Source organism: Colius striatus, chromosome 4, assembly GCF_028858725.1.
Source record: "Colius striatus isolate bColStr4 chromosome 4, bColStr4.1.hap1, whole genome shotgun sequence".
Taxonomy (NCBI): domain Eukaryota; kingdom Metazoa; phylum Chordata; class Aves; order Coliiformes; family Coliidae; genus Colius; species Colius striatus.
The window spans coordinates 1,610,039-1,624,461 of record NC_084762.1 but is presented as its reverse complement, the minus strand read 5'-3'; the positions used below and the strand labels follow the sequence as shown (position 1 = coordinate 1,624,461).

The window sequence follows — 14,423 nt, the reverse complement described above, 5'->3', positions numbered from 1 at the left end:
GAGAAGTAACTAATCTCTCTACACGACTTGATGAGTCAGTGGGATAATCCACAGAAGACTTTCCGTATGGCATGCTCAGTGTTCTTCAGCACATCTTTTCCTGTCTCCCACCCGTACTTCTGATATGCTGGCAGATGCACTGAAGCCTGAGCTGAAAAGCAGGATTAATTCCATTTTATCTGTATTTAAAGATGTCGATGTGTCCTCAGTTGCTAACTGTTGGTTTTTTCCTTTCAGATGGTGAGCCAAGGCCAGAAAGGAGACAGGATTTAGACTGCCACTAGCACAGCCCATCTCTACTAAGGTACAGGTATGACAGACCTTGTATTGGGACCCTTGAGTTTAGATTTGGATTGGCCATTGGGATAGCTGAAGGGTTTGCCTGGACTGAAGGCAATTCATTTGAAATATTTCTTCCACATTTTGAAGGTTTCAGTTTTCTACTCCAAACTCTAGCATCTTCCAGTATTGTTTACCTCATTTCCAGTTTCTCAGACTGAATAACAAACCTTTCTCTTCTGTCAAATCCCTTAATGTTATTCCAGAAATCACATGGAAATAATCTTCTGTCCCATTAGAGCCTTTACCCCACCCAGGGTTTAACAGCCTACTCTCAGTGATTTTGAAGGCAGCAAATTGATGCAGTTACATTCATACACCACTCTGTTATGGATGTATCAGTACAAATACAGAGCATAGAAAGCAGTATAAAGAGTAAAAGGCATCTGACCAAATAGCGTAAATGTATCTTGATGATGCTAAAAATAATGCCTAAAAAGAAAATCACCTTCTTTAACATGGAAGGACATGGTGATTAGGCTTTGCTGATGAGGTTTTTCTGTGTCAGAATGAATGGTCTCCATGTTTCAGTCCACAAGCTGCTTTTAAATTGTCCATTTCGTCCGCTCTGGTACCAAGAAGTATCTTTTCCTTCACTCTGTGCTCTCATTTGAAGAGAAGCAGACGGGTCTCTAATCCCGTAACTGAATTCAGGCTGACAGGTGACTTTAGTTTCAGGTCATTTGCTTTGATAAGAAAAGTTTTATGCAACATAAAGCAGAGACAGATATTTTAATGGTACCTTTTATGAATGTCAAAGCTGCCACTTTCAGTGAATGTCAGACCTATTTCAACTCCCATTCCAAAACCATGGAGTAGTTCCTTGACTTATGCTCACTGCTGATGATAGAATCTTATTTACTTCTTTATTACCTTCATAGCAAATTGTAATTAATTATATACTGCACATTTATTTAAATCACTTTCAGTCAGCTCTCCTTCCAGACTTGATCTGTGCTACATTAATCGTTTGCCTGCGGCAAGATGTTATAAACTCTAATAGGCACCACATGTTCTACTTGCTTAAAATTAATTGCAGACGTTGTATTTAGCATTAATGTGCATCTGTGTTGCTTTATATACAACTTCATCAGCATAACTGCACACTGTTTCTGATGTGTGGGCATAGCAGCCACCAAACCTTGCTTTTGTGTTTTGCCTTTTCAGAGAATTCTGGGTTAAGAATTAGAACTTAAGTTAATCCTTCTTATTCCTTATTTGGAAAGTCAGCTGGAAAATGCTGCCTGATCTAATAGAGGAAAAATAAAGTAGCTAAAGTTTGCCTGTTTAAGCACAAAAGCTCTTTGAAAGAGGCTTTGTTGTGGCAACCCATCCTCAGCCTGAAGAAACAGGCAACAGCCTCCCTGGCCAGATTACAGCTTGTGAGGAACAGACCCACACCTGGGCCCGGAGTTCCTGCTAGCTGCAAAGCCAGGCCTAGTTCCAGCACAGAGAGGGAACAAAACAAGCCTCAGCACAGGAAAACTATTCAACGTGCATTGAAAATTTGGCACTGGCTTATCATGCAGGTATCTTGTTGTTGATAGACAGATTAGACAAATTAATGCTAATTAGGGTAGGTCTACAAGTGGTTTAAGTACCTTTCCAGTTGTCAAGTGTAGACACTCTAACAATTAGAGCAAAGCAATTATTTTTTCTTTAATATCCATAGCTACAATACAGTGGGGTTAGAAACTTCCAAGAAGGAAAACGCCACTGGCTTCCAGCAGTGAGATACAAATAGAAACAGAAGGTGTAAGAGGTGAAAAGAAGCTTTTGCCTGATAAAGTCCTGTGAGCTGTATATTGGTTCTCAAAGATCTGAAAAGGTTGGGAAGCCTTTAATGGTCTGCAGGATTTATGTACATCTCAAACCAGATGTAACCATGTTACATTCAAATACAGGACAGTGTATTTTCAGCCCAGAAAGCATTCTGCTGGAACAGAGAGATGCGTGCCAGGTGGACAGTGTTGTTCTCTGGGTTTAGGAAGAATGTGGTGGCATTTTACTTTCTGAGAGGCTCCTGATCAGGTCAGGTCTCTTTCAGTAAGGCTTATGTTTGGATCGGTAATTCAGACCATGACTGCATCAGAATCTTCACCTATAGCTAAGGGAGACCTTCACATAAAATTACAGAGTAGTCTTCAAACCTTTTAATGTTTCAGCAATTGTAAGTAGAAGGAAGCAGGATCAAACACCACACAGAACAGAATGTAATCAGAATCGTAGACTGGCAGGGGTTGGAAGGGACCTTTAGAGATCGTGAACTAACCATTCAAGCCAATACAAGAATGTAGCTGAATGAGCAGATTTTATTATGTTCTAAGTAACAAGAAACAGAGTGCATGGATTGAAGTATTCACTTTACCTTAGTGGTTGACAGGAGCACCAAACAGCAAAATACGTTTGCAGAAGGGTTTCTGGTTTACAAAGACCAATATGGATGGTTCAACTGCAAAACAGCAGCCTGCAGATTCAACATCCAAACTCCCCAGGAACAAAGTGCTTTGCTTTCTGGAACAATTTGGTTGGAACTTATCCTGTCCTTACTGAAAGCCCCATTTTAAAAGCTTGTGTTGTGTCAGAGTTCAGTTTGCTGCTTTAAAGTGAGGAGGGAAACACTTTCAGAGGTCTGTTAGTTCTTCTGGAACTGAAACGGTGACTTGGAGTGACAATGCAGGGCCTTTAAATCCCCAGACATATTGACATCTCCTGCCTCTGCCTGCTTGTGAAGCAAATCAGTGTTGATAATGACAACATAAATGTGCATAAACGTTGTTCAGGGGAAGCACAGCGGTTCACTCTCATCCAAAATCAAGCCAAATTAAACCATTTAGTATAAGTGTGGGGAGAAATGCATCTAATCTTCTATTCTTGTATGTAACCTTGTATTTTCAGACAAGAGAAACCAGCCTACAAGTGTAGCTCTCTGGCGAGCTTTGCGCTTGGATCTGCTGCCATCTCATGGGCTCAGGAGGAATTTTAAGTCCTCGAGATAGCAGGCAGGCAGAAAAGTAACGGAGATAACTTTGTGGTTAGAGGGGGCAAATCCCAGCTATTTAACTGGCATCTGAACTCACTTACCTATGTGCATCGTATTTCTTTCCCGGTGTGAAAAGTTCTTCTTTTATAATCAGGTAACATTTGGCACTTTTTTGCTTTCTTGAATTCACAGTTAAAGCAACGACTTGAATGTGTTAGACTTCAAATACAGCTCAAGGTACTGTTATTTCTTATGGCTTTGCTCCATAAAGTAGCAGTACAGTTTAATCGCTGTATACTGGTGTATAGGTTGATAGGATGAGATTTTTTTCATCTTATAGGTTGATGAGATTTTTAAACATTTTTCATCTCATTGGAATGTTCTCTGTACTGCTTTGAGGGGTTTTTTTGGACCATTTATGAATTTGATAGTGGAACTGGAGGAGCACTGGGTTCCTACAGGTCCTCCAGGCTCTAGAAGACCATGGAATCATGACTAGCGTGGCAGCTTGTCAAACTGGCCTTGGAGGAGGAGTTCAGTGGGATGAGAGACTGGGAAAATAATGTAAGCACTCTGTGGGACACCAAATTTTCTGGGTTACAAAAAAAATGTGGCTGTTTTATTTTTGCCAGAAAATCCCAAACGGGGATGGTAAGGTGCTCCTCAGTGTCTGCAGTGACAGAGTCTCTGTGTGCACTGCAGTGACTCTCCACGCGTTAGCTCGCCCTGCAGCTGCCAGGGCTGGCATCTGATGGCTGACCCACGCCAGAAAGCAGCCCACCAGCACACACCCTGAACAAAAGGTGAAGGAAGAGCAGAGGTGGTCACAGTCCAGGCTGAAGCCTAGCCGGGGCCGCACCACAACCGAGCAACGGTAATGCAGAGCGGCGTGGGGGGCAGGGGCCGGGCTCAGACAGCTCCTGCCTCTCCCCTTCACCCTTGCCGTGAGCCACTGCGGGCTCAAGCCACGTCCCTGCCCCCCCGCGCCCTGCGGGCGGCTGGAGCAAGCAGCGAGCCGGGAGGATGAAGCAAGAGCCTGCAGCCGCCGCACGTTCTCCTCGCTGCCCGCGGGGTCTGCTCTGCCTCGGGCGTCCCTCGGGCACCCGGTCGTGCCCTCCCGTTCGCTGGTCCCGCACGCTGGCCGGACACCCACGGTCGCGTCGCGCAGCCGCTAGCAGCGCGGGGCTCAGCGCAGCGCGGGGCTCAGCGCAGCGCGCTCCCCCCGTTAGGGGCCGCGGGGCCGCCCGCCGCGATGTCCGCGGCGCAGGGGGCGTGGCCGCAGCGCCAGCCAATGGGGCGGGGGAAGGGGCGGGGCCCGCGGCGCGGCAGCCAATAGGACGGCGGCGCGGGGCGGGGGCGCTGGCGGCGCCTGGGCCCGGCGGGCGGGGGGCGCGGGGCGCGGGGCGCGGGGCCGGGCCATGGCGGCGGCCGCGCGGTGTCCCTGGGCCCTGCTGTGCCTGGCGGCCGCGCCGCTGCTCTTCCCCGCGGCGGCCGGTGAGTACCGAGCGGGGGCGGCGCGAGGGGGGGACGCGGCTCCGGTCCCTCGGCGACAACATGGCGCAGGGGCGAGGCCGCCCGCGGGGGGCCGCAGCCTCGGGGCGGTGGCGTCGCGCTCGGGGCCTGTCCCGCCGCGGCCGGCTGCCCGGGGACGGGGCACAGCGCGGCAGGCGGCCCGCGGGAGCGGCGCCTGGGCGCGGGGACGCGGCGCCGGTGCCTCCCGCCGCGGGGTCCGCCCGTCCCGCTGCGAGCGGCGGCGGCTGCGGGCGGGGGCTCGCCCCGCCGGGGGAGCGGCGTGCGGGGCTCGGCCGGCCTGCCCGCGCCCCGCCGGGCAGCCTGGGGCGGCCGCACGGCCATTGTCGGCTGCCGTGACGGCTCCGGGTGAACTCCCAAGGTCTGGAACGGAGCGGCCCCGGGGTCCGACTCCGAACGGGGAAAACCCGGCTGCTGGGGTGCCGTAGGAAACGTCAGAACGGCGCCTGGCTTCTCTGGGCTTGCCACTGTCTCCAGTAAGGAACTGATCGAGGTATAGAGGGGGGTTTAAAAGTGAAAGCAAGCCGTTGGGTAGAGAGGATAGCGGTAAAACAGTTCCCTGCACTAAAGCGAGGGTGGCAGATAGCTTCTTGACAGGAGGAGAAAAGAGTAACGGCACAAGAAGGCGGCACATACTGACAGGTAGCTTTTGATAAATAGATCACGTCCGTAGTACTGTCACAGCAATAGAAAGTACACAACATGAAACGCTTTAAAGCAGAAGATTGCAGTCACCGAGGCATTTGTGGACGTTTCATTGTCGTGCTGTAAGTGAATTCTAGCCAGGCACGGTTTGAGGAGGAAGGCACTGAAGAGGTCACGGAGTGAAACATGACATAGCTCTAGCCCACCTTTCTCTGGGTGCACCTACTCATACTGCACAGATAGCAGATTGTTCGAAGAGGGAAGCTCAGATGTTTCATGAATGAAACATGACATAGCTCTAGCCCACCTTTCTCTGGATGCACCTACTCATAGTGCACAGATAGCAGATTGTTTTGAAGAGGGAAGCTCAGATGTTTCATGAATGGAACATGACATAGCTCTAGCCCACCTTTCTCTGGGTGCACCTACTCATACTGCACAGATAGCAGATTGTTCGAAGAGGGAAGCTCGGATGTTTCCTAGCTGGACGTGAGTAAAAGTTCTGAAACAAAACCTGGAATGTTTTTAGTACAACTTCAGAGAGCAGGAATGAGAAAGGGAGGGATGGACTGGAAGAGGCGTTGTGTTTCAGAAGAGGTCATCTGGAAAGAGAGCTGTGTTTGAAATGAGTGTTTTTAATAACTCTCCACTTCTGACTGAAGTATTAGAGATTGCTCTGGGCCAGATTAATTTGCTGCTAGTTCAAGATCCTCTGGATTAATTAGGATGTTGTATAAGAGGAGTTAAACAGCCATGAAGTTACACTCTTTGGTACAATTAGTACAACTTGAAGCTCATCAGTGGAAGTGGTTGAGAAGAACTGCCCTGGAGGTATGTCTGTTTATCATCGGAGACTTGAGAGCCACAAAAGTGAATAGATAAAAGGCCACAGAGTATTACATAATATATGAAAGCAAGTATTTAATAAAATGCTGCCTGATGGTCAGGAACTGAAATCACAGTGACATGCACAGTTAAACATACCCATCGTCACCTAAGTCAGTGAAGTTCTCTATAAGACTGGGAGCTCTGAGTTCTGGGGTCCCTCAATAACAGTGTATATAATGGAGAGCTTCTGGGGCTTTGGGTGAAGCGAAGCTACAAACCCAGATCTGAGTAGCCAGTACCTCTGTAAGTAAAGCCCACATTTAGGCACATTGGGCTAGCTTTTCTTGCTTCTGACAATTAATTTACTGGATACCTTTTCTCTGTGAACCCACGTTACCGTGCTTGAAATAAGGGCAACTCTTGCCTTGAGAAAACAGCTGTCTGTTCTTAGAAGTTAATGGCTTTGATTCTTGTTATGTCTATTTCTCATACTGTGGCTTTATAACAGGGCTAAGAAAGCACACAGCAAAGCTTTTCAGTGAAATAGTAGCTGATGCTTGAACGCGGTGCAGCCCGTGGTGATGAAGGTGATTCTTGGCACAGATGGGCTTGCTGAGCAGTGCAGGAAAACCTGCAAGATCCCATGTGCAGCCCTCGAATTGGAAAGATTTGTGAGCCATCTGTTTCATATCTCAGTGTTTTGCTGCCGTGGTAGAAAATTGGCAAAACCCATTCAAGTCAGTTTCACAATTTCCTTGGTTTATTTCATCCCGTTGTGAGCAGGATTTCACCACTGCCCCCATTTATCACAGGTTATCCAGTTATCAATGAAAACGTTCACCAGTTACACATCCTCCTTTGGTTTCTCCCCTGTCCTCTTCAGGAATGACAGATTGCTGCATTAAAGTACAGCTCAGTCCTGTAGTGGCCATTTTAAGGGGTGGCTGCTTTAGACAACTGTTTCAGCGTCACCCTCTCCTGGTTCCTCGGCGTTTTCAAGCCGACATTTTCTTTTCTTTTTAAATCCATTTCAATATTGGAGAATCTTGGGTTTGCTGATGGTGGATTCTTCTGTTTTTTCATTTGGAAATCTTCTTGTAGCAGCTGTAAGCTTTGAGATGTAAACACTTGTAATCTGGGACGCTACCGAGGAATTCATGCCCAAGATCCCTCTTGTCGGCTCAGCTAACATCCATTTCATAACTAAGCATTGTGAAACGCAGCTTTATATGGGTGGTGCCGTGGCACAGTATCCCTTTATGTTGTGTTGGTGCAATATGTAGTTCAGATAGAGTTGAAGAGAAAGCTGTAATCATTAGATGATCCCGTGAGTGAAGATGTGCACGGAAGTAAAAGCTTTGAAGGAAACCTCTGTCAGTTTCCAAGCGCTGGGCAGGAAGGATGAAAATGAATATCAAGGAGTTGTGCAATTCATCTTACGTTGGCCAAGGTGAACTCTGAATGAAGGAGATACTTGTGTGGTAGGTGGAACAAAGCCCAACAAAGTATAACATCGAAAATGCCTCTTTAAACGATCGTGTTTCGTGGCTTCTCGGTGCTCCGGTTCTCATTCGTTTTCCTGCTGGCTTGTTCAGGGCTGTGTTTGCTCTGTGGCTCCGTCTAGTCAGGCAAAACCACTCTTAATCATCCTTCACTACTGAAACAAGTTACAGTTATGTTCCAGGTTTTTAAGAAGCCAGAGGTCAGCGAGCAGCTGTGCTCACCTCTGTGGGAAAAGGGGGTCCTGCACCATTTGTCTCCTTCTCCTCACACTTCTCAGGTTCTGGGGGACAATTCCACTTCCAAAGACCTATTAGTCTCTATGGTCTTTTTTTCTGGGAAGGAAGATTTCTCACAGCTACCCGTGGACCAGGCAGATGCTCCTGATAGGCAATGGAGCAGGCACTTCTGCTCAGGAGGGGGACTGAAGTGCTTCAAGTGGTTTACATATCTTTTTCCCTCCTCCTGCTTTTCCATAGGCTTGTCTTGTTGTTACCACGCAAAGGACAACTTAATGTGCCGTGATGTCTGTGAACAGGTAAGCTTGGTTTACCTTTGGTTAATCCCTCAGAGTTACAAGCCTGCCTTTAGGGAATGATGTAGCGGGATTAGGGTTATAAGCAAAGGATTTTGTGTGCAAATGCTACATGTGAATCGTGAGATGTAACATTGTTTTTTAAATGAGAACTTCAGGGTTTAAAACTGTAGTCCTTGTCCTTTCATGGTGGAGAACATGTTCTGCTGAGGTTGAGTTAAAATAGAGGTACAAAGCTGAGGTCGGGGTTTGGTCAAGAAGGGATAGGTGTGTTAGAAACGGGAGGGGTGAAGGTGTTTTGTGTCATTTCTGGATCTCGTGTGTTTCCAAGTTTTTGAGAATTTGAAAAGAAGAACAAGACGTTGGTACTGCTCTTCCTCCCTGCCACTTCTTGTTTCCTAGCTGAGCATCTGAGGTACTTTGTTAACAGTACATGGCTTTGAAAAACTCTGCCTACTCTGTTCATAAGGTAATAACAAAGGGCTGCTTGTGCTAAATTCAAGCTTGGGAAATATTTTTCCACAACTCCTGTTTAGATTTATACCTTTGGGGACAGGATGGTGAACATCTTTGAATGTGTGCCTTTATATAAATTTACATACATAGAAATGTTACATCAGTAAATCAGACCTACACGTGTCCACAGCTCTCGTGTTAAAATCCAGTCCTTACGTTGTACCTGCCCCCTTTTCGTGTCTTCATCACCCACTTTGGGGCTATGCCAGCACTGAACCTGGCTATGAGTGAGTTTATCTGTGATTTGCTAACAAAACTTGTATTTAAATGGCACTTCTCCCTCCCTATTTGTAGAAATCCCCTTTCAGCTTTCCCATTGTAAGGCCAAACACGAAAGAGTCTTACAGTCTCTTTGCGTAAGAGACTCCCAAGTCCTACAATTACTCCTGCAGCCCTTTCAGCACAAGTTTCTCTCTTTGAATACAGATGATCAACAGTATAAGACTCAGTCTTAAATATTGCATTAAAACTTACTTGTGAGAGAAAGATATCCGTTCCTATATACAAACAGATTTAAGTGGCAGGTTTAGTACCTGCATTGAGAGGGCATTTGGAGTAATCGGTCCAGTTCTTTCTTCTGTTCCATTGGTTTCAAGTTCCCAGTTTATGATGTGAATTCCTGTGAGCTCTTCAGGAAAGGCCTTGAGCTTTTTGCTGTAAAAATTCATCACTGGGGCTGTTTAGTCTGGAGGAGACTGAGGGGAGATCTCATTAACATTTAATAATATCTGAAGGGTGGGTGTCAGGAGTTGGGACATCCCTTTTTTCTATAGTAGCCAGCAACAGGACAAGGGGTGATGGGGTGAAGCTGCAACACAAAAGGTTCCACTTAAATGTAAGAAAAAACTGTGTCACTGTTCAGGTGAGGGAGCCCTGGCACAGGCTGCCCAGAGGGGTTGTGGAGTCTCCTTCCTTGGAGATCTTCAAGACCCACCTGGACATGTTCCTATGTGACCTGATCTAGGTGACGCTGCTTCTGCAGGGGGGTTGGACTAGATGATCTCTAAAGGTCCCTTCCAAGCCCTACCATTCTGTGATTCTATGATATTCTCATCTTGTCTCATGTGAATGATACCTCTCTACTCAGATAATCAGCATATTCAGAATCTTTGTGGTGAGAGATCCAGGATGAGTCTAAAGCGAGACTGCTGCCCCTCAAATTGTTCTGTAAGGAGCTTAGTTACCTCACAGAAGGCTTATGGCATTGCTTTCTGAGTGGTCCACAAACTGACTGAAGGGGCTGCCTGCTATTTTTCTGCTGATTTTCATGTTCTGTAACAATTCTGTGCTGCGTGACTCAAATACTTTGTCTTTGTTGAATCCATTTTAGAATGTGTTTGATACTTACCCCCTTGTCTTAACCTTCATCCTAGAAATGTGGTGTGTTACGTACATGGGGGCTGACTGCAAGGGAGCAGAGTTGGCTGAATGGTTTGCCTCTCTGTCCTCCCAACCATCTCTTGTGAAATACTGGCTGTGCACTCGTTGTGTCTGTACCACCACAGTGTACCATCCCCACTTGGCCGTTTATTCAATAGTAATGTTAAAAATCTTTTTCTCCCAGCCTTGGTAGTTTGAGCCATAAAATGTTGCCGTTGCTTGCCAGGGACAGCAGGGAAAGAGAGCAGGTTTGTGCCCTGTGTTTCTGTTTGATGCTTAGGTACTGCCACTGCCCAGGGTGCATAGCCAGGAATTTGGATGTTGACACAGCCGATTCAGATGGAAAGGGCCAGCAGCAGGTGCTTGTTATGGCCAGCAGGAGTCTCCAGGCCAGCCACTCATGGCACAGGGGGAACCCATGTCTGTCCGAGCCTGGGGCTGCAGGGAGAGGATGGTGTCTGTCCTTGAGTCAGTGACGCTTTAACTGTGGGAGCTGTGCTCTGGTCAGCTTCCTGAACTCAGAGAAAGCAGCAGAGGATAGCAGCATTGCCTCAGTGTGAACAGGAGCCCTGTCATGGCTTCAGTGAGGATTTGTTGCAGAGTGCTCCTGTGGGGTGAGGTTAGGCTGAATGGCCAGTAATGCTTGCTTCCTGTAATTATCCTCCTTGCCTTTCTGTGGGATAGGATGTTTGTCCTTTTTTCCCTCATCAGGAACCTCGCCCAGTCACCATGGTCTTCCGAAAAAATGGCAGCAAAGCTGCCTTGCAGTGACAGTGGCTACAGGTTCTCCACAGCCTCAGCTGCATCCCATCCACTCTCATAAACTTCTGGGTGTTCAGTTTGCTTCACTGGTGCTTAACTTGCTCTGCTGTGAGTGGAATTCATTCCCTTATTAGTTATGTTAGTCTAGCTGTTCCAGGTTTTGTTCATCTTTGTTCCACAAAACAAACCTGGTTCAGGGTTTTTTGGAAGGAGTTTAGTTGCCTGAGGTCATGAAACATGTAGCAGAAGGTTAATTAAGCAGAGTTGTGTAATATTTCGATGCATAGCGCAGAAATCCTCGATGTTCTTCACGCTGCCTCATCAACAGAAACTTCCTGATTGAGGAGGAAATCCTCTTTTGCTTCTAAACATAACAATTCCTCCTTCATCAAAAGGGCAGCATATTTGCAAGACTGTCATGCAGAAAAGAAAATCTTAGCTTTGCACTGTTTGTGTATTAACTGTGACCCCAAGTTGCCAAAGGGTAGACAGCGGTGAAAGAGAAAAAACAAATCACTTGAAAGTGTCCAGTGTGTAGTTACGTTCTGCATATTTTAAGGTGGGTTTTCTTTCTAACAGATTCTGTCTTCCAAGAGTGATTCCCGACTGAAGCACTTACTGCAACGAGCACCCGAGTATTGTCCAGAATCAATGGTAAGGCTTGCAAGTGTTTTATTTAAAGAAAGCAACACAACCAGTCTTACGTGGGCAAAGTTTTGCTTGCAGAAATCAAGGCCTTTAAATTACTTGTGTTTTCTTTCCTCCCCGAGTTTTGAGCTGGTAGAACATGTGAGGTCTTCAGGCTTTTTCTCCCTTGTTATGAGGACTAGAAGCGTTCTTATAATGAGCTTTGGTCCTCAAAGATGAGTCTTTCTTTTTAAAGCCATCTTGTGTTACACTGCTTGCAATAAAATGGGACTTGCCAATTTTACTGGGTGTCCTGGTTGCCCAAGCTGTGAAATGCAACAAAACTCTGTTGTAAGAAATCACGCTGGGCCACTTGGATGTTTGTGGCAGCAACTTGAATTAAAGCGTGTGCTCCAGCTTGTGCGTGGGACAGAGCTGTGAGATGTGGGTTGGCCGAGGCAAGGACACCCTCATTGCTGCCCTGAATGGTTTATGGCCATATCTGACAAACTGAAGTAATGCTCTTATTGGTTAAGTGAGAGTCCTAAAAGTCCTCTGTTTTCCTAAAAGCTCCCTGACTTGTCACTTACTGCCTGCATCTCTGCGTTCATCTCTAACTTAGAAACAAGCTCGATCACATTGTGCTAAAACACATAATCCTTCAAGGCTTTTCTGTGTCCTTGTCAGTTTAAACACTGCGCTGTGATCGTGTTGTCTAGGTGTTGCAAGCCTCCAGTTGCAGGATGTACATGCATAGTACAGCAACTCCTTTTAACCCTCCAGGCTTCTAACACAGCCCACCCACCATAACTGCAGTATGTGCTTGTTTCTGACAGTTGGCCTTAAATTCTGCCAAAAAATAAAGGAAAGCTGACAGAATTTTTCTGCCTAATGCTGTCAGCCACTTAGGTCATTTAACAGGACCAGTGCTCAGGACCAGAAGGGCATTGCAGTCAGGGTGGACCCAACATCCCTATTGTGACTTTTCCTCTTAATAAACCTCACTTAGATGACTCTTTCTTCCATGTAATTATCTTTCCCTAAGCTGCATTTCTCTGGTCCTTGGAGTACCTTAAAACCCCTTTCTTTTGTTGCATGGGTGTTATATCTGTTGTTTGGGGATCTTTTTCAAGCTGGTGTGTGGATATGAATATGACTTGGACCAGACAGATACTTTCTCAGTGTGATTAAAGACAGCAGGGACAAGTTGATGCAGCTGGCAAGCTACTTCCAATTATTAGGAACAAGTGCTGTGTGTTAATCAGTTGAGCCCTGTGTGACCACCTGGGCAGAAGCAGTGTATAAAGAAGTAGGTAGCAAACAAAGGGTGGCTTCGAGTCAACCTTGCTGGATCCTACGTTGCCTGTGTGCGTCTTTGTACGTGCATTTCCTAGCTTCTCTGTGTCTTTGGATGAGCATTACCTGCATCATTACAGCACTGGTGGAAAGGATTGCTAGGTCAGTAAGCTTCTCCACAGGTCTTGCCTCTAGATAAGTCTTTGTCTAAATAGTTGCTACTGAGTTCTCAAAGCTGGCATACTCTAGGTGATTACTGCATGTTCTGCACCTGCAGAAACCCTGCTGTTGATTCCATATCCCAATGATGGCCTTCTCGCCAAGGCAGCTGGCACTCCACCTCCGTCCTTTTGGACTTCTTCAAAAGAGGATTTAGAACATAAGAATTCTTCCAACAGGGATTTTAAAACCCAGAGCAAAAATGCTGAAAACTCTCTGTAGACTTACTGTTGCTTAATTGCTTTTTGCTTTTCAGGGAGAAGTGTGGGGTTGTATAAACTCTTCTTTGCCAGGTAAGAAATACTCATCTACTATTGAATTGTGTTGCTTTTTTACCGTGTGCTTGCTTTGATATTGTCTGCCACTTGCACCTCTGCATTTTCCCTTGGTTTAACTCTCATTATGCTTCCATTATAAATGGTATTTGGTGTCTAGTTTCCTTTCATCTAAACTGGGTAACCTGTGCAGTTTTTAAACGTTTCTTTTTCTAGTTAGAGAATGTGTAATATGTTTGTGTGCTTAAACGTGTGTGTTTCTGTTACACCTCCAAGAAATACCAAAGTTTCTATTCTTTAAAGGTTTTTCTATTCTTTTTAGTTTCCATGTGCCTTTGCCTGATGTATGAATTAGGGATGATTGCAACTCTGCTCTAAATGCAGTATGATTTGGAAAAAAAAAACAGGGTAACAGGGAAATTAGACCATTTAAGAAACGCAGAGACTCATAGAATCCACAGGTGGATTTAGAAAGTGAGGGCGTAAATCACAGGACAGGACTGTTATGTTAAAAGGAAGGATCAAAACCAGGTGAAATTGCACTTAAGTAGTACTGTTGTATCATATGTCATTTCTAAATACTTAGAGTGAAACTAGTGTGCTGTTGTGGTAGTGAGGAGAGGCGGGGCTGGAACAGTTTCGTGGCATCTGCTCAGAGTTCCCCCCCCACCCCGCCATCTGGTGATTGCAGCGCGTGCAAAGAGATCTGCTGTGTCATGTTTTGGTGGTTTTACCTCACCAGTAATATCTCTTGGAGTTGCAGTGCTTCTGTCTCAGCCAAAACCTGATACGTTTTCAGTTGGAGACAGCACCTAGTCTTTGTTGGAGCTCAGCAGCTGTATCCACATGAGTGGCAATGCTTTTGCTGCAAGTGAGAAATACGTTGGGTGTGAACAAGTGAAAAGGTGTTGGAAGTCTTTGTTAATGAACCACTCTCAACTTATGTACTTCCTAAACTGGTGTGAGGCCTCATCAGCACGTTTCTGGT

The 14,423-nt window shown here is 46.1% G+C and overlaps 2 protein-coding genes across 5 annotated transcripts in view; both read left to right on the top strand.

Annotated features, from left to right (window-relative positions):
* The window catches only part of TGFBR1 (transforming growth factor beta receptor 1), a 37,226-nt gene extending 33,721 nt beyond the window's left edge, over positions 1 to 3,505 (top strand). For 2 of the 3 annotated variants that reach the window (XR_009818587.1, XR_009818588.1), the window contains exons 14-15: positions 238 to 310; positions 3,238 to 3,505. The gene's annotated coding sequence lies outside the window, so the exon portion shown is untranslated. The remainder of the gene's footprint in view (positions 1 to 237; positions 311 to 3,237) is intronic. The other variant, XR_009818589.1, reaches the window with a different exon arrangement.
* A 1,222-nt stretch (positions 3,506 to 4,727) lies between these two features.
* The window catches only part of RECK (reversion inducing cysteine rich protein with kazal motifs), a 68,015-nt gene continuing 58,319 nt past the window's right edge, over positions 4,728 to 14,423 (top strand). The window contains exons 1-4 of one of the 2 annotated variants that reach the window (XM_061995234.1): positions 4,728 to 4,816; positions 8,305 to 8,363; positions 11,598 to 11,672; positions 13,417 to 13,453. In XM_061995234.1, the coding sequence (XP_061851218.1) occupies positions 4,741 to 4,816; positions 8,305 to 8,363; positions 11,598 to 11,672; positions 13,417 to 13,453 (247 nt within the window). In that variant the 5' untranslated portion in view covers positions 4,728 to 4,740. The remainder of the gene's footprint in view (positions 4,817 to 8,304; positions 8,364 to 11,597; positions 11,673 to 13,416; positions 13,454 to 14,423) is intronic. The other variant, XM_061995235.1, reaches the window with a different exon arrangement.